Raw genomic sequence first — 24,757 nt, 5'->3', positions numbered from 1 at the left:
ACAAAGCTCAACCTTCATAAGAGGAAAGTGGTGCAATCTCCCATGTGCCCTATCTACCTATGCCATCCTGAAACCGTTGCTCATGCTCTATCGTGGTGCAAATCTGCCCAAGATGTATGGAGCCTCAGCTCGAGGAGGATTCAAAAATGCAGTATCTCTGATTCCCCTTTCAAGGATTTCCTAGACCATCTATCCTCCACCATGTCTGAAGAGGAACTCACTGAGATTGCCATAACAGCAAAAAACATTTGGCACAGAAGAAACACTCGGGTGTTCGAATCAAAATTCAATTCTCCCCAACAAGTGAACAATCTAATCTCCATGAACCTCCTTGATTTCAGCCTGTGTGGTGGTCAACAAAAACAGAAATCCCCCTCTGTAACAACTGGGCTTTAAGCCCAACCCGTTGGAGAAGCCCAGCCCACGAGTGGATAAGGAAGGACCGAACGACGCCGTTTGCTGAAGGAATTTATTTTCCCTTTTACGGAAACACTGTTTCTCTTCTTCGCGTTGCCTCCCCCCAGTTCTCTGCAATTCCGGATCTCACTCACCCATGCGCACCAACCCACGACTCCAGCAGTTGTGTTTCATCTCCTTTTACACTCAAGGTTCGGCTATTACTCAATTTTTTTCAGATTACTCAATCGGGTTCTCAGTGTTTTTTTTTTCTTCTTCTTCTTCTTCATCTCTTCACCGTGTGCTCAACTCAAGGTTTTGAAAATTCAAATTGTTCTTCCATTGCAGATTTTTTTTTCGGCTTCTTGAACAGAGTGGTAACTCCTCTCTTTTATTTATTGTATTTTACTTCTTCTCCTTCATTCTTCTTCCGGTTCTACTCTTACGGGCTTCACTACCATTTTCGGTTTTACTCTGCTTTGACGCACACACGCACGCTGCATGTTTAGTCGTGCATCATTTAGTCAATTTTTTCCCCTTTACGTAGACCATTAATTTATTCCAGTAGAAAATTTTGTGACTTTTATTTCGGATTGATGTTTTTAATTGTTAGAGCAGTGGAGTGTGTTAGAATTAAGGATGTTGATGGGTATAATCTTGGGTGTTTTGTGAGTCAGTGTTTGAAATATTATTTCAGACTCTTCGGTGTGAACAATGGATGTTTTGGAACTGGTTGTATTGAAGTTTCGTGCAAATTTTGAATTGTTGAATGATTAGAGTAATGATGCGTGCACTGAAATTGTCTTATTCAAAGGTTGGAGGTAGTTTGGGTTGGATTATGTTTTAATTAATGGAGTTACTGTTGTTGGTTTTGGAAATAATTATAATTGGTTTGGTGTTATAGAAGGTGGTTGTTTTGGGTTTTAAATGTGAATGGGTGAAGAGAGTTGTTCGGGTTTAATTGTTAGGATAGTTATTGAGTTGTGAAAGGATTGTTTTGATTTATTACTTAATAAATAACAGCCTACTAGATTGGTTATTAAATGTTGGATATATGTTCTTTTGTTTAGGTGGTGTTACTATTAGAGTTCCGGCTCAAGTTGTTGATAATACGAAGAAGTCAGGTAAGCGGGGTTCATATACTAGTTTTGCATAAAAGAAATATAATGAGGTTGACTTTGAAAATAAACGTGTTTGTTTTTGAAAAGAAATGATCTAAAAACAACCTTAGATGTTTATTCTGCATATGCATAAATTCAATATAAGAGAAAGTATTTTCTGTCATGACTGGTGTAGACATGAGCTAGTTTTGTGCACTTTGTTTCTGAACTATGTAAAAGAGCGAATAAGGAATTCTAAAAGTTTTGTTATGAACCAATGAGAATATTTTGTTTATGTTTACCTCAAATATGTGAAATGATCTGAAGCTTTTCAGTGTTTTGTTTTGATATGATGTGTCATCTAAATCTTGGCATGAAGTTCTGATTCTGTATATGTTTGTAATCGGATTTTCGATGAAATCCGTTCTGTTTCTGTTAAGGCCCAGCCACGGGTATAATGGTGGTTTATAACCCTACCACGGGGGTGAAACATGGTATACGGCCCAGCCACGGGTATAATAGTGGTTTATAACCCTACCACGGGAGTGAAACATGGAAAATGGCCCAGCTACGGGTATAATGGTGGTTTATAACCCTACCACGGAGGTGAAACATGGAATATGGCTCAGCCACGGGTATAATGGTGGTTTATAACCCTACCACGGGGGTTAAACATGGTATTGTCCCGATGTGATGCTAAGAGATGATTTAATTATAATGTTTCAGTTTGGAAATGCCAACGGATCTTCTTTTTGGAATAAGTTTATTTTCTGAAAATGTTGCTCTAAAATTTTTGTATAAGTTTTGTTTCTGCATTCTGAAAGTAAATGTTTTGTTCGGCTTATCAAATATTATAAATGCTCATGTTTACATGCTAGTATATGCTCTCTGCTTGCTGAGTTGTTGATAACTCACCCCGTTAATCTTCATAATATCTCAGATGACATCAATGGCTCCGCCGAAGATCAGTATTAGAGTCTTTGGAGAAGATTAGCATTGTTTTGTTGTCGAGTATCTCATGATATTAGTGTTGGTGTTGGAAGTTAATTATCTTTCTTAAGTTTGCTTCAATGGATTTAGACGGTTTATGGAGACTATGTTAATGTTATAAAATTTCTAGTTGTTATTTGAGACATGAAGAAGAATTGATTTTATTTGGGTTGTTGGTTTGAATATTGGATAAATGAGTTTATTTGATTTATTTAATTGAAGTATTTACGTTCGATTTGAAGTTTGGGAAAATGGATATATTCTTGAATTTGGAAGTACTCTTGCCGTGTTAGAGTTGATTATCAGGTTTTATGAGTTAACTCTCCGGACCCTCAAGATTGGGGCGTTACACCCTCTACTCCAAAACCCGTGCATGGTGTGTGCCTCCTCCTAACAAATTCAAGGCCAATTGGGAAGCTGTCATTGACAAGGTAAGGTGCAGAGTTGGAGTTGGTGCGGTAATAAGAGACTGGAATGGCACAGTAACTGCTACCCTTACGTCTTCTCATGATCTATTTCCCGAACCACTACTGGGTGAATCTTTCGCAGCATTGAAAGCTGCAATTTTCTGCTCTATACTGAAGCTTCCCAATATTGTACTAGAAGATGTTTCTCTAAGCGTGATCCAGGCCATCAATGGAGCAGAAAACAAATGCATTCCGGTGGATCTACCTGTGAGAGACATTAAGAAAATTCTAACTTGCTTTCAAAGCTGGTCCGCATGCCGTATTAATTCTAGGAACTTCAATGTAGCGGCACATTGCCTAGCTAAGAAGGCTTTGAGTCTCTCTTAGGAGAGCATTCTTGTAGGGTACTACCCCTGTATTCAAAATCTTCTCAAATTGAGTTATATATGAAAGAGTCCATATTTCAAAAATAAATAAAAAAAAGCTACTGCTAGCACCATGTGCTTTTTTCAGAAGTCCAGCCTCTTTGAAAATAGAGTAGTACCCCACCCAACAGTCATTTATATTTGGTCGTAGTTGGTAATTATATATGGTTAAAAGTGTCGTGTTACTAAATAATTAAGAGCTATGATTAATGGTCCTAACGTCATTACATGTTATTATAATTTGAGAAGTGTTACCGTCATAAAAATATTTTATAAAAATTATAAATTTATAAGCTAGTATATATGGATTTATGTGTTTTATTTCTCTTATAATTTTAGTTAGAGGCAAAGGGAATATGGGTTAGAGTTTTATAAAATTAATAAATAGAAAATCATTAATTAATAGATACTGTAATATCCTAATTAATTAAGGTTAATGATTGCGAGATCTTTCACCTTGATAACTTGGTTCTTGTACGTGTGGCGTTTATGGGTTGTCTCTCGGTCTCCTTGTTTGAATAGTAAAACTGTCTCAACTAATATTTTGAATATTGTACTAGACGACGTACCGGTCAAAGTACTAGAACGAAATATTTTAGTATCGGTACCGTTTCGAGATAGCGTTTCTGGATAACGTTTCGGGATAGTCGATATATAAATAAATTATATATATAAATATATATAAAAATTATATTCCAAAATAATAATCTATATATAAATAAATTATATATAAATACATATTTATATAAATTATAAATAGTTTAGGCTGAATTGAAAGTTAAAAAATAAACTTGTAGTTTGAAAAAAAAAACACACAAGCCAATTGAGGCCGGTACGACCGGTACCGGCCGGTATTTTGGCCGGTACGGAACAAGTATAGTACCTGTACCGACCGGATGGCCGAAACGAAAAATTTCGACCGTACCGGCCGGTACGGTACGAAATTTAAAATACTGGTCTCAACTCATCTCATCTCATTTAGTCATTAAAATTTTTCTTAACAAAATACAATAAACATTTCAATTTTTTCAAATCTCAAAACAAAACATAATATTTTATTCAACTTTTAACTTTCATCTCATCTTATCTCAACTCAACTCACTATTCAAACCATGTAAGTTGTCTACATTTAGATGTTGAGATGAGTTAAATTGAATTGTGAATAGTAATATTTTGTGAGTTTAACTTTTTAGATTGAAATAAATAAATTAGGTTGATATAGTTTAACTTTTTATAGAATGTTGAAAAAGTAGTGGGTTCCATCAAATATTAATTTGAGATGAGTTGAAATGAATTGAATTTCATTCAACAAACAAACACAACTTAATCGAGAATACCTTGAAACTATATATATTAATATCATGTTGAGTCGCACCCTAATATTCAGAACATGATATATGCCTGATGCAGGACGTGGATACAATTAACGTGGCAGCTGCTTCCTATGATTTTGGAACATTTAAGTGATTGACGTGAAGAAGGAATTCCAACCATGCATCACGTTAATTGAGGGATATGGCGTCAACTTTCCTTCAAAATTGTTTCCGTTTTCACGATGATTTACTGGGTTTATTGTTTCCTTTACTAAGTATTTCCTTTATCAATTATCTACTTTCCTTTTGGGTGGGATGCATATATATTTGGCTATCGTTGTAATGGATGATGATTATGAAAAGTTTGGAATAAGAAAGCAGTGTTAAATTTTTCTGCAAATTCGGCGTCAATTCTCGGAAGACACAGTTCTCCCGTTGCTCCTCTGTTTATTTCATAAACTTTATTTCCTCTGTTTGTTATTCTCGAACGTCTTCCGCTACGTCCATGCCATCTCAGATTCTCAAGATAATGTCAATCCACTAAAAACTAGCTTACTTCTGTGGTGATCCTCATGTCCCTGCCGTGAGTTTCGTAATTAACTAAATCTCTAAGTGTATATCCCATTGCTCTGCATGGAAGGACCGCATGCCATTGTATGTCTGTAGATGAGATCGATAATTGGAGAAGAGAAGCTAGCTTTTGGACAACAAAGATGGTGCTTGCGTAATGGTCTAATACACGTACATTTCTTAATTTAAAATGAAATTTATTTTGAATCAAAGAACTAGAATATAAATTCACAAAATAGTTTGATGCCTCGATATATGTTTGGAATTGACAATAATAGATCACTACACAATCCCGTGTGGCTTCTTTCATTTTCAACCAAAATGAGTAATGCTAATTATAAGTTTAAGAACTATGTGCAGTTTTTTTTTGAAAAAGTTTTATTATGTACAAGCAAGTTTGCGCACCAATCTGCATATTAATGTTGTTGCCTTCATATTCTAAATTCAAATTAGCATTGTTTTTAATAAAATCTATTTTTTTACTAATCATATTGAATGGGTGTGCATATTGATGTGCAGAATCACTTACAATTAGATTTTTCCTTTTTTAAAACCAAAAATGAATCTATTAAAGAAGAGATTTTCTTTTTTAAAATGGATCTCACTTTCCTAACCATGACTAGGATATTGCCCGTCGTCGTAGTCGCTACTGCTGCTGCTGCACCACCAAAACGGATGTCCTGGTGTTGTTATCTGAGGAGGCAAGAAGATCTCCGATGATACCCAGCTCAGGGAATTCAATCCATTCTGCAAGCCCAGATGTTTGAGGGGACACTACATTGTGCCGCCTTCCAACTATAATAAGGTCGTACTCGTCTATCATAGAATGAATTATCAATGCCGTCTGAGGTCCATCTTCCACCATCTCCTCTATATACGCCACACATCCACCACTCACATTGTTAAGTTTAACATCCTTGAGCACCTGCTGGTCCAGCAAATAGCCCCAATCTCTAATCTCTTCACTCCCAGATGCAACAAAGTGAACCACAGTCAAATTGATGTTCATCATATCATTGGCCATGCGTTTCGCCAATGTTAATGCCTCTAGATCGTCACTCCCTCCTAAGAAGATCATTGCAACAGAATAAGACGAATCTGCTGGAATAGTTGAACGGCCACGATCAACAAGGATCCCCACGGAGCAAGGTGCTAGTTCAAGGACACCGAAGTTCAGAGTCCTTGTAGCACAGTCCTCCGATTCAACAAACCCATCGAGGGACCATTTCCGGTGGAATGGGAGTACTATGAGGGACGCGAGCTTGTCCAGTGCAAGAGTGCATACGTCGTCGTGCATGTACTTTGGTGGAGAGATGGCAGTGAAAACATGCAACAGTGATATGCCATCCAGATTGTCTTGTTTGAAGCGATTAAATGCGATAATAACGTTCTCAGAATAGCAAGTTTTGGAGAGAGTCTTTTTCTGCATTTGGTGGGAGATAAAAACGGGGGAGGCTCGGCCAATCAGTTTGATAAGGTGAAGAACATAAACAGTAAGGGGTCTTTGTCTTGTCGGGCCTAAAGCTTCCAGTAGTTTGATAACCGAAGGAATGTTGTCGGGTTTGTGAATGCACACCAAGATGCGAAGCTCTGAATTGCGTCTATTATGCATGATATCCCTTTCCTTGTAACCTGCATATTTCCTTGAAGGATCGTATAGGTACTTCACCAAGATTGGTGCAATAGTTGCATTAATTAGGATCGCAACTATCGATAAAGAAAGCGTCTTGTCTAGTATAAGTTGGACCTAGTTTTGTTTATTGTTGTTTGGTTAGAAAAAGAATCCATTTTTCTAGTATAAAAGCAGAGGAGAAAATAAAGATATAGTCACCTGGTCATCTCCGAAGTAAGAATATAAGCTGAGCTGAACTTCACCTTTGAAACTCAAAACGAGAGCAAGTGCTAGAGCATCATTTATGGGCATTTTGGAGTACAAGAGAGGAATCAAACAGGCCACCATTTTAGCAGCAAAAGTCGCGATAAGGAGGATTATATCGAAGGCCAGCAAGTTGCTACCGAGGCTGATTAAACCTAGATCAGCCTTCATAGCACATATAGTTACAAAGAGTGGAAGAAGCACATGTTCAGTGAAGCAGTTGAACTTGTTGACAATGGCAGATCCTAAAGGCGGTCCATCTGGTACCGCCAAACCGAGAAAAAAAGGTCCAATGACACAAGTAAAATTAATCGAATGAGAAAGCACGCCAGTCACAAGCATCAGCAGCATGATCATGTGAATGTATACGGTTTTGACAGGCCTTCCTTTGGGTGTTTGCTTGACTATCCAAACCATTGCGGGTCGAAAAACAAATACAACGGTTAAGAGATAGATAATGGTTGAAGCTCCAACAAAAATAACATGAAAATAACCCTTCTCCCTGGCAACCATACTCCATGTGGCAAGAACAAGAAGAAACAAGCCAATTGCGTCGGAAACCAACGCTGCAGATAGGCCTAATTGACCAAGTTCAGAGTTCAAGATCTTGAGTTTCTCAAGAAGGTAAACGACCACCGGAAATGGAGTTAAACTATGAAATGCTGTCAGAAATGGAAGACTATATGCTTCTTCTTTGGTGAGCCAAGATCTTTTAAGGGACAGTCCAAGTGACAAGCCAATTATCAAAGGGAACAATATGCAGGCAATACCAGTATATAAGGCTTTTCTTCCCGTCCTTTTTAACACTTTCATATCCATTTTCACTCCGCTCAAAAACAAAAACAGTCCGTAACCAAAGGCAGCCAGTACACCAATTATTTCTTGACTTCTAACGTCAAACAAGATCTTGAATGGTTCAAAGCGCCCAAGTAGTGATGGACCGAGGATTATGCCCGCCTGATTCACACGAAGAATATTCAATTCATTAGTCTCGTCCGTATTAACCTAAATCAAAATGATGCTCACTCAAAGAATAAAGAGCTGCAATAAATCCACCTCAGCAGCTCTAGAAGTTTCAAGATCTCTACTCTCTGTTTATGTTATAACAAACTTTTATTCCTTTTTAGTCCTTACCTGTTGTACCGTATGCCTATAAAAGATTTCTAAGGCATTATGTAATCGTTGCATTCAATGAAAGGAATATTTGGAAAACACTGTATCCCTTTCTCATGTTATGGTATTAGAGCTGCTAGACTAGCAGTCTCTCTGATCCTCCTTTTTTTTTCTCTTCACCATGGCAGACGACCCCGACCCAGCAGCCTCCCCATCACGTCCTACCTCTATTCCTTCTTCCTTCTCACATTTAGTAACCATAAAACATAACTATGAAAATTACTTATTGTGGAAAGTTCAGCTCACATCCTATTTACGAGGACAAGATGTTTTTTCGTATGTTGATGGAACACAAATACCCCCACCAAAAATGCTCACTACTGAAACCAATACCAGTCCCAAAATAAACCCAGCTTACCTCTCTTAGCAACGTACAGATCAACTCCTTCTGAGTATTCTGTTTTCTTCACTAACCAAGTCTATGATTGGTCATGCCATTTCTGCAGGTACCTCACGCGAGCTATGGGTTGCACTTGAATCTATGTTCAGCTCACACTCTCAAGCAAAGGAGTTTCAAATCAGATTCCAACTCACAAATCTGGCTCGTGGAGAACAATCCATTTCGGATTATTTCAACAAGGTGAAAATGCTAGCTGATACACTTGCTGCAACTGGAAATCCCCTTCCCGACAAAGAGTTTGTAACCTATCTTCTCAATGGTCTGGGCTCAACCTACGAATCCTTCATAACCTCAATTGCCACCAGAACTGAACCCATAACCTCCCATGAACTCTATCACCTTCTTATTCATGAAAGCAGGGTGACACATACCAGCACCATAACCTCTCCTTTAGCCATCTGCTAACCTCAATACAGGCAACCAACAGGATCAGCAAGGTAGAGGTTCTTTTCGTAGAGGCCGAAATCCACAAGGCAGAGGAAGGTTCTTCTCCAACAGAGGACGTTCATCCTCAAATTCCCACTCAAATTTCTTTTTCCAAAACAGCAACCAACATAGACATATTTGTCAAGTCTGCAACAAACCTAGACATGTCGCTCTACAATGTCATTTTCGGTTTGATCATGCTTATCAATATGACCCACCCGATCCTTTTCTGCCAACTATACCTCCCCATGCCATCAGCCATCACAGATTCCACCTGGTACCCAGACGGTGCTGCCACCACCACATCACCCATTATCTTTCCAATCTTAACCTCTTATCCGAACCATACAGTGGCAATGAACAAATTCGAGTTGGAAATGGCGTTGTTCTTCCCATTCACAATATCGGTGACTCCTCTCTTAATTCTTCATCTTTCAAGCTTCATAATCTTCTTCATGTTCCCTCTATCACAAAAAATATGGTAGTTGTCTTACAATTTTGCACTGATAATTTTTGTTCCTTTGAATTCCATTCAACCCATTTCTCCGTGAAGGACAACCTGACAAAGAGGCTCCTCATCAGTGGACCAACCCGTAATGGCCTCTTTCAATTTCCTTCCTCCCTCCCTCCTATTGCCTTCCCCGTCCGCTAATCTTGGTGAAAAAGCTTCCGTAAGCTACTGGCATCGAAGGCTCGGTCACCCATCTCTCGATGTCGTCTCTAGAGTCTTGCACACCAACTGCTTGCCTTATTTCCCCAACAGTTCCTCTTTTGTTTGTTTTCCTTAGCCAAGGCCCATCAATTGCCTTTTTCATTAGGTTCCATTACTTCTGTAAAGCCCTTGGATCTGCCATGGGTTGATGTATGGGTCCAGCCCCTTTTGTCTCAAGAAATGGTTTTAAATACCATCTTTCCATAGTTGATCACTTCACAAGGTTCGCTTGGTTTTTTCCTCTCAAAAATAAATCTAATGTGTAATTTTTTTTTACATCAGTCATTAAATTTGCCGAAATTTTTTAACACCAAAATTATCTCCTTACAAACCGATGCTGGAGGGGAATTTCTCTCCCTCACATCCCTTTGCAAGACCCATGGAATAACTCATCATTTTTCTTGTCCCCACACACACCAACAAAATGGCCTTGTTAAATGCAAACATCGATACATTGTTGAAACCGAGCTTACTCTCCTAGCCCAAGCCTCTCTTCCTTTTTCTTTTTAGGCTGATGCCTTTGAAACCACTACCTACCTCATCAATTTACTTCCCACACCTGTGTTACAAAATCGATCTCTCTATTTCATGGTTTATCACAAACTCCCTTATTAGACCTTTCTCAAAATCTTTAGATGTGAATGTTGACCTAATCTCCAACTCTATAATTGTCACAAATTAAGTTTTTAGTCCACTTCATGTTTATTTCTTGGATATAGTCCCTCTCAAAAAGGGTACAAATGTCTTCATTATCACAAAAATCATCTCTATATTTCTCATGATGTCACTTTTAACGAATCAAAATTTTCATACAAAAATTCCATTTCTGATGTTTCTGTCCCTCAGCCCACTACACGTATTGTTTCTCTTCCATGCTTTCCTAACTCCATTATCGGCCCCGTTCCCCTTGGCCCAAACTTAGTCCTACACACACCTACCATAAACCCCACTCTACACACGTCTGCCCCAATTCCTCTTCTACACTCCTCTAGCCTAACCGCAACTATACCCACAACTGCCCATCACATCTATCTTCTGATCCGCCCACTCTCACACAAACCCATCACATAATCCCTTCATCCTCCTCTGAAACACCTCGTTCGTCTTCCCCAAACTCTCAATCTGAAATCCCTAATCTCTCTCAACACTCATCATCTCCTTCGGATCTTCCTCCTCCATCACCTCAAAACTCTCCTCTCTTAATCCCCCCACGCTCTCACATCATCATTCGTTCCCTCACAAATTCCTCTCGACTTCGAATTCTCACCGACGACACCGTTCCATATCCTTCTCCCCACTGTTTTATTTCCACTACCATGGTTCCCGATGAGTCGTCCTCCTTCACTAGAGCCTCTAAATTTCTCTAATGGCAAACTGCCATGGCCAACGAATACCATGCCCTTGTGAACACCAACACCTGGACCCTAGTCCCTCCTTCCTTTGTTTCTAATATCGCTGGCTGCAAGTGGGTATTTGGAACAAAATTGCGGCCTGATGGCTCAATTGAAAGGCGAAAAGTAAGGCTCGTGGCCAAGGGCTTTCACCAACAAATCGGTATAGATTATACCGAAACTTTCAGTCCAGTGATTAAACCCTTAACCATTCGGTTAGTCCTCTCAATTGCAGTTGCCCTTGGCCTATGCCTTCGACAAATCGACATCCAAAATGCTTTTCTTCATGGTAAGTTTTCTGATACAACCTAAATCAAAATGATGCTCACTCAAAGAATAAGGAGCTACAATAAATAGACCTCAGCAGCTCTTAAAGTTTCAAGATCTCTACTCTCTTGTCTCTATTATAATAAACTTTTATTCCTTTCTAGTCATTACCTGCTGTATCATATGCCTATATAAGATTTCTAAGGCATTATGTAATCGTTGCATTCAATGAAATGAATATTTGGAAAACATTGTATCCCTTTCCATTAGTACGTACGTAGCCTCACACATAGACAAACACACACTTATATATAAAGTACCATGTCGTGAGTGTATATGGATATAGAAAAGACCATATTATAAACATGTTCAAGTAAGATAAATATTGAAGTGGATCAAGAGATTAGCAGTACTACATACAATAATTTGAGAGGTGAATTGAGGGACTCCATATGGCTTAAGAATGTAATGGGAGGCATGCGTGATTGCAAAAATAATCATCATCTGCAGCTCAAGCTGTGGCAATGAAAACATATTCCCAGAATGAAGGTAGTTCCATAGGCCTGGCGAATGGACCCTATAGGGAAGATCAACACATTCGGTTATGGTGATGATGCTTGAATTATGAAATGAAGTTGCAAGATCTAGCGACGGTATCATGCTGGTGTCTTAGTCTTTACTTTCTTCACACAGAGAAAAATGGGGTAGAAAGAAAGAAATGTAAAAGGTGGATTGACAAGGAAATTCAGACCGATTCTTTTCTAAATTCTTTCTTTCTTTCTAATTTGTTTCCCAGAAAGTCTGTTTTCTAACGCACAAACTAAGAATAAACCAGATTCTAGCTATTGCCTACTTAGGGGTAAGTACGTGCAGTTATATATGAAACTAAATTCCTAGCCTTGGGGACAAAAATTAGCTCGTTATATCAATATGCATCATCTCATGGCTTTGCATACGCGCGATTCACATTCACTATCCAGTAACAGAATTGCTCTTGTTGTACCAAATTCAGAAGTTGTTTGGGGTAATCAAACGGTACAATACTCTCGAACCGCTAGCCATAAAAACGAGATGATCATATATAGGAAACGGAAATATTGATGATATTCATATAATTATCCTGAAATGGGTAGGTTTAGTTCTCAGCGTGACACATACATACATGATAGAAAGATTTTGAAACCTCCAAACCCCAAAATGCGTCAATAAAACAACAGCGTTATGGCATCTATCTATTTATGACACATTATTTATTTTCGTCATGTTAAATAACTATAAATTTTTTTGTTTAAATTTTTTTTCTATGGAAAGAAACGAAAGTTATCATGTACTCGATAAAAAATTTCAAGAGTTAGGAAAACTTCATGTATCTTGAGCTATTGATCTCTATAATTCTTTGGCATTCTTTATTTTAATAAGCGAAGAAGGACGTTATATATATATCTATATATATATATATATATATATGTTAAGAAAATAAAAAATATTATCTATTTAGTAGTTTATAAATTTTTACCTGCGCATGAATTGAATGGTACCGCACGAAAATGGAAAACATTTGTTGCTAATTACCACGTGATACTAATTCCTCAAAAAACACTTCAAACTGATGTCATTTGTCTCTTCTATGTCACTTCTATGTCAAACACTTGCAGTTTGGGGTGTAATCGGTCCGGTCCGGTTTTAGACAAAATCTAAGACTGTACCGGTATGTACCGATTTTTTATTTTTCAAAACCGATTACGTCCCGGTTACTCTCCTAAACTGGTACATCCGGTTTTACCGGTTTCCGGTCCGGTTTTTCGATTTTTTTAAAATGTAAAAAATATATAATAAAGTATTACTTCTTATGATAAAATGTTATTAATAATTTAATATATATATTATGTTTAAAGCATATGATCAATTAAATTTTCATCTTTAAGATTAAACTTTTATTTTATAAATTATAATAACATTATCTTATATATAATTATATTAATAACATATGATCAAACAAATTACAAATATTCATATTTAAGATTAACATTTTATGTTATAATTTATAAATTATAATATGAAATTATTTCATATATGATATATAATTATATATTATATATAAAAATTTAATATATAATTATATATTATATATAAAACTTATATATATAAATATTTTGTATAATATATAAAATTAATTTTTATATATATTTTTTTCAACGGTCCGGTCCGGTTCCGGAAACTACGGAACAGAAACCGGACCAGTTCCGACCGGTTTTCATAATATAGGAACCGGTTCCGGACCGGACCGGTTCAAAATCGGACCATCCGGTCCGGTTTTCCAGTTTAAATTTACACCCCTACTTGCAGTATTTTTTCAGCCCAACTTTCTGCATCCGATGCTAAGCATACAGAACACAATAATAATTGCTCTGATAAATTCTTGTTTTACCTAACTTTTTAGATCCAAATTTTCACACATTTATTTGGCTATCTCCCGGCCCATCAAAGAATTCAGGTAAAACACAACTAAGGAAAGCCAAGAAAGGATTTTTTTTTTATAATAATTTTATCATATAGAATATTTCAATTTTTAGGGGAAGTCATTAGAAAAAATTATATATATACAAACACGACTTAAATTTCTCAAATTTAAAGTTTTGTGGACGTGTTACGTACTTCCACAAAGGGTCTCTGACAACTTACAATAAAAAAGATAAGTGAGGCTCCGTGTAATAAGGAACACATCTGATGCCTAAGTTAGTGAGAATCGAGTATATAGAGTACTTTAGTTTTCGGATCACCCAGTTCCGTCATGAAGGAGTATATGGGCCAAACGCCTCCCAAAAGTGCTGCTGGCGAAATCTTCTCACCCCAATCATACGCCATTACGCGCTCCTTATTGCATTTGGTTAGGTATGCTTTTAAGCTCTCATCTCCTCGTTGTTTGACGGTGAGGAGGTATGCAGGTGGTCGCCTCCTTCTTCTATTGGCCTTGAATTGGATCATGAGCTGTCTACCCAATTCCTCAAAACTATCAATGGAGCTCAGTTGTAGAGCTCCAAACCACCCTCTCACTACTCCTTTTAGGGTTAAGGGGAAAACTTGACATGCAATTTTTCTTGAAAAGTCATGGAGTGTCATGTGAGCCTTAAATGTCTCTAAATGCTTGAGTGGATCCTTAGATTCGTCGTACATTTAAACTTGTAGGGTTTTGAGCTTTGGCTGGAGTGGTACTGTCATTATTTCCATGTTATAAGGCAAATATATGCTATTGAGCATGTACTTGATCAATGGATAAGGATGCAACTATCCTTTTAGTCATCTCCTTGTATTTATCCATGATATTGAGTAAATCATAGTGTATCTTTTTCTTTTCGTCGTCATCGAAGGTTGGTTTGCCAAAGTTTTGAGACTTTTCTTTGGTTTGTTCATTATGGCTTGGTGCGGTGTCCTCTCCCAAATCAGCACTTCTTCGTTTTAGAGCCTCTTTCTCGCTTTGGAGGCTCTCCATCCCCAAAGCCATTTTCCTTAGCCGTTCCTCAATTTGTGCAAATAATATTCCCTCCATGCTATCGTTCGTTCATTTGCTTGTTGAAGTGGCTTATTGATCACAGGTTGCTTGAGAACACGTTGTTGCAAGCATACAAAAAGCACATTGAACTTTCAGAAAGATCCCACAGACGACACCAACTATTGAGAAAGTACGAAACACGTCCATAACATAAAGCATGCACATTAATGTTCTCCATAGATTTTGTATATAATTTAAATCATATTTTCAATGGTATATTTGCTTGAGTTGAATCTATGAACATTTTGTTCTTGTGACTTTTTCATGAGATTCCTCTTTGTTTCTTAATTAGGCAATGAACTTACTTTTTCTCACTCACTTTTTTATCACTTTGTTAATGGTGCTCTTATAAAGTCTCAACTAAATAATTTAATCCAACCAAAAATACTTGCGCCCCACCCCCCAAGAATATATAATCTTGGCTTCGTCCATCGGTTTTGTGAACGATATCTTTCTGGGCCATAAATACAAAAATCAACACATAATAAAGTATATTTTGAACCTTCAAAACATCAAGGGTTAATTTGCAATTTGCATCCAAAACTATCAAAGCTAACACCTTGTACTAGGCTTGTGCAAATTAAATACCTGCTAAGCCGCACAACCCGATTGGGTCGAACCCGTTAAAGTCGGGTTGGTATTTTTCTGCCCTCTCATCTTATGGTATATTTCCCATGTGTGACTTGAGTGATATTAGGACATAATATAGGAAATAATATACTTACAAGGCCTAAATACAGCTATTATTTGCAAACAAGAATATTGTATGTGTCTAAGTAGTAAATTTTAAAATGACGCTAGTATATCATGGGGAATATATTGTTGTTAGTTAATTTCAATATATTGAGCTTGTTGTCTAAACAAGATATGGGTCCTTTATGAGTAACATGCTAGAAGCAAGTTTATTCAAGGTGCAATCCTTAGGCAAATGTTATGTTGTTCTGCTGTAAATGTTCTGTTATTTGAGATGGGTGTAGTAGTTTATAAATGTTATGCTGCATATTGATGCTCAATTGTTACTTTCTTGAAGAAACCAGAATTGGGGCCAACTGCAATACAAATCGATCTTTTGGAAAACTCATCCAAACCTATAGGTATTTCCCTATGTAGGTGTAATATACATAGAAAAAAATGCAAATTTCTATTTATTGATTTCAAACACATATCACGTTATTTATTATATTTGGAGTTAAATACAATGCCAATAGTAGTAGATGATTATTTGTACAGTTTGGAATTTCCAGCTTGGGTTGATAGAGATTGACCATACACTAATATTTGACATTGGTGTTTCCAATTTTGCAGCTCAATTAAATAGAATAGTTTTCATCTAAAGTTACAATTAATTGGTGAAGACATATCTCTAACTTACAGCTACAATAATGGACCAAGTCTCCATGCATGCATGCAACTTTTATTGCAAGAATGCTCCATCCTGGAAGGTGTTTTAGAATTACTAAAGTAGATGTATTTGCTTACAAGTTGTTTTAATTAACTTCTGGGAGCTCTTGTTATCCATGTAAATGCTCTACAACTTGGGCTATGAACTTTATGTATGTATTTACATGTTAGTGAATATAATGATACCGTTAATATCAATATGTATGTTGGTTGAAGTAAACGTGGACTGGACTTTGGGGATATGAAGTGATTGCAGGCTATAAGAGATGAGAAGTTCTATATAGAAGCTGTTACATGGCATAATAATTGGCATACAGGTCTAACAAAGATGAATAATGATTATGATTATTTGTGCATTTGATCAAAGTAATACTTGGAAATTAGTTTGTGGCATACCATGAAGACCTCATAATTAGTGGGTCAAATTGGTTTATGCTCAGCCAAGCATTTTACCCACTAATAATGACAACTGTAATAAAGCTATTTGTACATTATTGATTCACAACAAATACTTCCTTCCCAAGACTATTTGTACATGCCTAATAATTAATCTCGACAACATTAGGTGTTCCCAGAAATACTTTTTTCTGGCTTCTTTATCATGTAGGAAAAAATATTTTTACTAACCATATATGTACATGGTAAAATAAAATTTTTCACCATAATGAGTGTAAGAAAAGACTTTTTCTGGCTTCTTTAGCATGTAGGAAAAAGTACTTTTACTAACAATGTATGTAAATGACAAAAAAGAATTTCCCACCATAATGAGTTAAGAAATGATTTTTTCTAACAATTGTGCTTCTCGCAATAAAGTATTTCCGTCGAGATATATATGTAGCAAGTAATTAATTCTTGTGATTTTCATGCGGGAAAAAAAGTTTTACCCACAGAAATAGTTTCCTAGAAAAGCTTTTCTGGTACATAAGGGAAGATAATTTCCTACCAATATTAAACGTCAAAAATAATTATTTCCGGCTAATAATTTAGTTAGAAAATACTTTTTCTGTGGGCCAAAGGTGCCTTGAATCAATACTTTTTCCTACAAAAAATATATGTATTTCTCACGATCACCTACTGCCAGAAATAATAGTAATTCTCATGAGAAGTAAGCTTGCAGCTGAAAGCACTATTTGTTGCAAGGTTATTCTGGTGACTCAGCTACGGGAAGATGTGGCAAGAAAATGTCAATTCTGGCACAAATAGATACTAATTGCAATGAAATTTCTCGTAGGAACAAGCACTATTTGTTGTAGTGTGTCGGTTTCGACATCCATCCAATATATCCGACAAATATCGAACAACATTTGAACCCGAAACCCATTGTAGTGAAAAAGTGAAGTGTTCTCCCCACTACGGAAACCCTAAAGGTGCTCTCTCTCTCTCTCTCTCTCTCTCTCTCTCTCAACAATTTCAATGGTAATAATAATGAATTTTTTTTTCTTCAGTATCTGCTTCTACTTCTACTCCTACTCATCTTTTTGTTGCTTCCTCTAGGCATGCGCTAGCTAAGGTGTCTGCTTCTTCTTCTTCTTCTTCCATGAACCTTCCTCCTCTCTCTCATCTCGTCTTTTGTAGTTTTACCCCAAAAAAAGTAGTATTTAAAATCCTCTCCAACAGCCATACCTCTTTCTTCTTTTCTCTCCTCCAAAACTCAAACACATTGACCCAGTCACAGTCTCCTTTCGAAAATGCTGAAGCTTTTGGATAGAGATGAAGGCAGATTCAGGAGACTTGTTTGGAGGAGTTGTCAATGATGGTTTCTGAAGTGAGTTCTGGATCTTGCAGGTAAGCAATTACGGCCATTTGGTCACTCCTCTTATTGTACACAACTGCCACAATTAGAGCTGGAGATGCTCTGTTTCTTAAACACGGTTGTTTCTTTGAAGTGAGCTTCGTCTGCATTGGGTCCGTCGATGGAACGAGAAATAACGTCTAAGAGAGGGGAAGAGAAAAAAGGGGTTCTTCTTCTATGGGGGAATGAGTATTCTCACGGGGATTTCTCCATTCCATACATCTTTGCAATGTGTACAACAACGATTTGAATTTAGAGGAAAATATATTATTTAAAGAGAAAACATAGAGGAGAGAAACAGGGGAGGAACAAAGGACTAAGAAATGAGAGGACAAGACTGAGGTATTATTTTATCTGTCTTGTTGGGAGATTGTAAAGGAGGATGTGGTGGCGGCTGCGGGGAATTCTTTGTTGGAAAGGAGCTACCCAAATTTTATTCTTCGTCATTTATTGTGCTAATCCCTAAAGTGTAGGAGCCGAAGACCTTTGATAAATTTTGACCTATCAGTTTATGTTCTGTGGCTTATAAGATTTTTTTCTAAAATTTTAGTCAAGCAGATGACGTCACTTCTCCATCGGCTTATCTCTCATGAACAAGGTGCTTTCGTTCCGGGAATGAGTATTTTTGAAAATATTACTCTAGCTCAGGAGATGGTGAAATCGATCAATAAGAAGGCTATGGGTGGAAATGTCTTGTTGAAGATTGATATGGCTAAAGCCTATGATCGGGTGGACTGGAGTTTTTTATTAGCTGTTTTGAGCTTTGGATTCTCGGGAAAATTTTGTGGTTTGATTAAGGTTTGCATTCAGTCTCCATGGTTTTCTATTATGATGAATGGGATGAATAAGGGTTTTTTTCAGCCCGAGCAAGGTTTAAGGCAAGAGGACCCTTTATCACCGTATTTGTTTATTATTATGTAGGAGGTGTTTTCTCGTTTATTGAAGGAATTTGAGCAGCGCAGAATCAGGAGCTTCTCCCATCCTCGAGGGGCTCCATTAATTTCACATTTGTTATATGCTAATGATTTATTGATTTTCACTAGTGATGAGAAAAAAAAGTCTTTGAAGGTGCTCCTGGAAACTTTAAACAAATATGAGTCATGGTCGAGGCAAAAAATAAGCAAAGAGAAGTCGGCATTATTTTTTTTAGAAAAAATTCCAATATCTAAAAGGCTATCCCTTCTTCGACTCACAGGTTTTGTTGAAGGAAAATTTCTAGCTTGTTATCTTGGTGCACCTCTGGCTATTGGGAGATTGAATGCGAGGATGGTCAAGCCATTAGTCATGAAGTTTCAACACATAGTTGCCGGTTGGAAATTCAAGTTGCTCTCTCAGGGTGGGAGGTTGATCCTTATTAAACATGTTTTAGCAAGCTTGCCTACTCATTTGCTTGCTATGGTACATATGCCGAAGCTTGTCTTGAAGAAATTGAATTCTATTTTAGCTTCCTTTTTTTGGGGGGAAGAACATGGTAGGAATAGGAGGAAATGGAGGTCGTGGTCGAAATTGTGAAAGCCAACGGTGGAAGGGGAGATTGGTGTGAGAGATTTTGTGGAGGTTCAAAGGGCGTTGCATATGAAGTTTGCTTGGCGGTTACTATCATTAGATAATTTGTGGACTTGATTTTTTAAAGCTAAGTATTTAAAGGGGAAGCATTTTCTGGAAAGAAGCGTGAGGAATTCGGATTCGATGTTTTGGAAATCCATTTGTAGGGTGATCCAGAGGTGATGGAAAATATGTTGATCAAAGCAAGAGAGGGAGTTGTTTCCTTTTGGTTTGATTGTTGGTTGGCGAAGGGGGTTCTTGCGGCCTACGTGCCTAATATTACTCAGCCAAGGTTGAATGTGAAAGAGTATTGGGTGGATGGTCAGTAGGATCGGGAGCTGCTGGATTCACTAGTGGCCTCAAGTGTGGTAGACGACATTATGAGAGAAATTACAGGAAGAAGATCAGGGAATGATATTCTGGTTTGGCAACCTTGTGTGGATGAGAGTTTCTCGACAAAAACGGCTTGGGAGGTTACGAGGATTAAGCAGTCACAGGTGGAAGGCTTGGAGTGGATATGGTGTAATCTTACTCCACAGAAGATGTCAATGTGTATGTGGAAGGCAAGATTTAATTGTCTACCTGTTGAGGAGAGGCTACAATCGGTGGGTGTTTCGTTGGCCTCAAGGTGTGTTTGTTGTTCCAACAAATGAGTGGAGGATCGAGAACACATTTTATGTAAGGGGACTGTGGTGTCTAAAGTGTGGCGACATGTGGCTTGCTTACTGGGCGTTCCATGCATGGCTTTCGAAAACTGGTGGTCGAGATGCAGATGTTGGTTCCGTTGTGTAAAGAATTCGACGCAACGTGGTGTTCTAGTTGGGATCATGCCGACGCTGATTTCTTGGAGACTCGAGAAGTGGAGGTGTGACACGTGTGTGCAGGGACGGCATGATTCTTTGGAGAAGATTTGGTGTTCAATCAAATTTTGGTTGCAAGTCTTTTCGTCCAAGCTGCTGAAGGTAAGAGCTTTATCTAATATAGATCGTAGTATTCTTTTTGAGTTGGGCATTCCGATGAAGGAGGTGGTAATAAAGAGGCCGAAAATAGTTGCGTAGTGTAAACCACGGGAAGGGTGGATGAAATTAAATGTGGATGGATCATGTAGGGGAAATCTAAGTAGTTGTGGAGGGGGTGGGGTTATAAGGGATGATAGAGGAAGATTTTTGGCAGCCTTCTATACTAAATTTGGCTTTGGAACAAATAACGAAGCTGAGTTAAAGGCGCTCAATTGTGGTTTAGTCCTTTGTAAGGAGTTGGGATTCCAAAATATTGTGATTGAAAGTGATCCAGCATTGGTGATTAATTGGCTTAGGAAAAAGGAGTGCACAATGTGGTATCTATGGGGCTTTTGGTTTGAAGTTATGTAACGGTTGAATGGTATTCAATACATGGTGACACACCAATTTAGGGAGGGGAATAAAGTTGTTGATTTCCTCTCTAGGCAGGGCGAGGAGGGGATGGATTGTATTTATATGGATTCTGTTGAATTGCCTCGTCGTGCTTGAGGTTTGCTTTGGTTGGATTTTCTGGGATTGCCTAGTTTTAGGCTGTGAGTAGTTTGTAGTTGTTTAAGGGTTATTGTTGGTGTCCCGGTGTATTGGTTTATTTGTTGGTTTGTTATTCCTTGGTCATAAGGTTGAGTTTGGTTGGACTTGTAACCACGGTTTCCCTCTACCATAAGCGATGATTTATTAATAAATGTTGGGAGGGGTCATGTAACCCCACTTCCCATAGGCTAGGAGTGTCACGTACTTTTCATAAAATAATAAATTCGGCAAGAGATCTCAAATTTCATAAATGAAATTAGAGAATTTATTTTGTAGAAAAAGTCTAATAAAATGTCTTCCAAAAATTTAAATGAAATAAACTGAACAAAACTCATGTCATAAAAGTATGTTATTTTAGAAAGTCTGAACAAAATTTAATGCTCCTTCTACTCCTGGCCTGCCTGCTTGTATTCATCATCCTCACCTGTGTGGTTAAAAATATGAAAACAAACAAAAATGAGTCGAAGACTCAGCAAGAAATCCATCACAACGTAAACATACTAAACATAAGGTTTTCATAAAAACTTTCATGCTGAGAGTTTAAATTCATGACTATCCATACTAATGTTTGTGCTATGCATGATTGTTTTAACTGAATTGACTGATTGATCTGACTGATTAATCTGACTGATCTGATTTATCTGACTGGCCAACACACTTAACCCTGTGTGCGAGGTTGTGCACCGGCCCCACATTCCGCGGCCACAAGGGGAGCCGCTGATAGTATTTTGGCATACTATGGTGGACCACGACTGAGTTCGTGGCTTGCATATCCACCCTGAAACTGAACTGTATTAGTATCATGCATCTGAATGGACATCTTATTAACTGATCTGATCTTATCTTTTACTTGAATTTAAGATGGCTTACGTCTCTTATACACATGAGATGCATGACATACTACATACATAATTATAACTTCTGAATTTAATTTAAACATGATGCGGAATGACAAAATAGTATGCTATGCTGGATGACATGTTTGCATATGACATGAGTGGTGCATAAATAATTGGCTGAAAATGAACTGGCTTGAATAGTAATTATCTATAAACTGAACTGTGATGATCCTAACTTGTGATCAAATTACTTACCTCGCTGCGTTTCTTCTTGAATAACACTTCGTAACTTGAGACCTATATGAAATAATAGCTATCACTAAATTTGTTTGGAAACACATAAGTACTAATATCTTACTTAATTAAATCCACAATCTAAAAGATAGTGTTAAACATATCAATAAATCCTAGTATCTAAATTACTTAAAAATAATTATTTATAATTTAGATGAATACTCAAACTATTTTAAAATAATTCATAAACTTAAATTCTTAAACTAAGTTTTATTTCTTAACATAATTATTAAATCTTATAAGAAACCTAATAAATTCTATTAAATATTCTTAACATCATAATTTCATTAATTTCTTAACATAATAATTTTATTAAATTCTACTAAAATAGACAAAGGAATATTAACAAAATACTCGCAAAACATCCTTATAAAATAGCCTTTGACTAATATATTTATTTAAGAAAACTGACTTTTAAAATGTTAAGCCCAATAAAATTAGTAAAACTGTTGTTGAAATAAAATACAATCAAATATAAATTAAAATACAAGTCCATTTAAAATAATTAGAATTTTATAAGAGTTGAAATCTGGCCCATATAATATAATACTGTACTACATGAGCCCAACAAAATGAGCTCAAACACACGCTCATAAGGGCCTAAAGCCCAAGGGCCCATCAAAATAAACTCACGAGACAAGGCTAAAACAAAGAAAAGCAGAGAGTTTGAGAAAGAGGGGTTCTGAGATCCCACGGTGGACTCACCAAGAGGGAGGCTAACGTACGGCGGTGCTGGGTGGCTGGCGAGGGTCACGGCGCGACTGCTTTGTCTGGGGAGTGGTGTGAGACGCCGAGAGAGAGAACGTGAGTCGGAGAGAGGATGCTCTGCCACGCTGAAACACTGTCGAGAGAGAGAAAAGGGTGGCGACGGTCGTGGGCTGTCGGAAAAGGAGTGGGTGTGACGGAACAAAGATGGCCGGCAGTTTCTGTGTCGTCGGAGGGGTGGTTCGGCGTCCTTGAGGTGGCTGGCAAAAACAACTTGGACTGGCTGCGTCCGTGGTGCTCGTCTGCGGGTGCAAGAGAAGCAGAGACTTCAGCTTCGCATTCGTGACTACTGCGGCGTGCTTTGGCGGCTGAGGGTGATCCGATGTCCTCTAAGATGGCCGGGGGTGGCGTCGGCGTGGAGTTGCTGCAAAGGGGAAGGAGCTGCGCTAGTGCTATGTTCTTGCGTGGCTGGGTAGCTGTTTTCTCTTGGTCCGAACGTCACGGTGCAATGGCTAGTGCTCGGACATCTTCTGTGGTGGCTCCGGTGTGATCCGAAAGTGGTGGTTGGTGTTGTGTACGTGGGCTGCGGGACGTCTCTGTTTTACGTGTGCGTGTGCTGGTTGCTGCGTGTAGGAAGGATCGTGGCTCTTGGCGCACTGCCGTGCGTGTGTTGTGTTGCGGGTTTGAGGGGAGGAGGTTTGCGACTTGGATTTTCTTTTTTCATGCATGAGAGAAAACATGTATTTATGGAGTTTGATTGTAAAAACCCTAGATGAGAATAAAACGAGGATAACCGTGCATGAGAGACGTGCATGGCATGAAAATGGAACGAGCCTAACGTGGAAATTGATTCCTGACTTCATGGGCTTGGGTGCCATAAAAATATTTCACCTAAACCAACAATATAAATAATAATTCTATTAAAATTAATAAATGTAAAATACGACGATGATGATGATGATGATAATAATAATAATAATAATAATAATAATAATAATATATTTATAGTTATATGAAAAATACATAAACTTATCTTATGGCCTAATCTTAGGATCAAGGTCACTCTTGAATACGTGACCCTGAATCTTAACTAAAAATAAAAAATAAAAAAAGAAAATATTGAGGTATTAGTTTAGTTTAAGGTGTCTGAGTTCTTGCTTAGATAAGCTAAATCTTGAAACCATGAAATTTTATCTACAATTACTTCTATATTTGGTTATGGGGGTTTTTCGGTTCCAATCATCCTTGAAGCCGTCATTTTTTTAGTTTTTAATGGTTAATTGATGGGATTCAATGAGACGAGTGTTTGGACTTTTCTTTGGTATCTTTTGTATGGATTTTTTTTTTATCATCAAATCAATATTATGTTGCTGATTGTGATGTTGATGAAGTTTTTTAGTGTAATGAGAGTTTGGTGGCTGCAATATTGGTGATTGTTGAATCTCTGAACTTTTTTATTTACTAAAAATAAATATGAAAAAGAAAATTGACAATTTTCAACCCGACCCGAATGAATAGAAAGGCCCAATGAATTGGGATTTCCCTATTGGGCTAGGTCATTTCGGGGCAAGCGGATCATTTATGATGAAGAGGATGAGCCCGGGTTGGGTCGGGTCGGGTCAGATCAATTTCGAG

The 24,757-nt window shown here is 37.6% G+C and overlaps 2 protein-coding genes and 2 long non-coding RNA genes across 4 annotated transcripts; 2 read left to right on the top strand and 2 right to left on the bottom strand.

Annotated features, from left to right (window-relative positions):
• The first annotated feature begins 516 nt into the window (after positions 1 to 516).
• Positions 517 to 1,510, top strand: LOC121239015. Its single transcript, XR_005935227.1, has 3 exons — positions 517 to 608; positions 745 to 773; positions 1,467 to 1,510. It is a non-coding gene; the product is annotated as an uncharacterized LOC121239015 (long non-coding RNA).
• A 4,306-nt stretch (positions 1,511 to 5,816) lies between these two features.
• On the bottom strand, positions 5,817 to 9,389 carry LOC121239474 (cation/H(+) antiporter 4-like). The gene is made up of 5 exons (XM_041136721.1): positions 9,319 to 9,389; positions 9,076 to 9,223; positions 8,371 to 8,430; positions 7,033 to 8,082; positions 5,817 to 6,948 (listed from the first exon to the last, which is right to left on the bottom strand). The coding sequence occupies exons 1-5, from the start codon at positions 9,387 to 9,389 to the stop codon at positions 5,848 to 5,850; spliced, it is 2,430 nt and encodes an 809-aa protein (XP_040992655.1). The 3' UTR covers positions 5,817 to 5,847.
• Positions 9,390 to 14,182: 4,793 nt separating this feature from the next.
• Positions 14,183 to 14,620, bottom strand: LOC121239472. Its single transcript, XM_041136719.1, has one exon. The coding sequence runs from the start codon at positions 14,618 to 14,620 to the stop codon at positions 14,183 to 14,185; it is 438 nt and encodes a 145-aa protein (XP_040992653.1).
• A 5,825-nt stretch (positions 14,621 to 20,445) lies between these two features.
• On the top strand, positions 20,446 to 24,219 carry LOC121239010. Its single transcript, XR_005935222.1, has 2 exons — positions 20,446 to 21,447; positions 24,181 to 24,219. It is a non-coding gene; the product is annotated as an uncharacterized LOC121239010 (long non-coding RNA).
• The last annotated feature ends 538 nt before the right edge of the window (positions 24,220 to 24,757 follow it).

Source organism: Juglans microcarpa x Juglans regia, chromosome 7D (assembly GCF_004785595.1).
Source record: "Juglans microcarpa x Juglans regia isolate MS1-56 chromosome 7D, Jm3101_v1.0, whole genome shotgun sequence".
Classification (NCBI taxonomy): Eukaryota; Viridiplantae; Streptophyta; class Magnoliopsida; order Fagales; family Juglandaceae; genus Juglans; species Juglans microcarpa x Juglans regia.
The sequence above is the reverse complement of the archived record's forward strand: the minus strand, read 5'-3'. Positions and strand labels throughout refer to the sequence as shown.

Coding starts and splice junctions, on each gene's coding strand:
- LOC121239474 (XM_041136721.1), bottom strand. CDS start 9,389: ATGGGTGATGTGGTGGTGGCAGCACCGTCTGGGTACCAGGTGGAATCT. Junction 8,431..9,075: donor ACCTCTACCTTGCTGATCCT/GTTGGTTGCCTG, acceptor AAATGTGAGAAG/GAAGAAGGAATAGAGGTAGG. Junction 6,949..7,032: donor CTTACTTCGGAGATGACCAG/GTGACTATATCT, acceptor AAACAAAACTAG/GTCCAACTTATACTAGACAA.
- LOC121239472 (XM_041136719.1), bottom strand. CDS start 14,620: ATGTACGACGAATCTAAGGATCCACTCAAGCATTTAGAGACATTTAAG.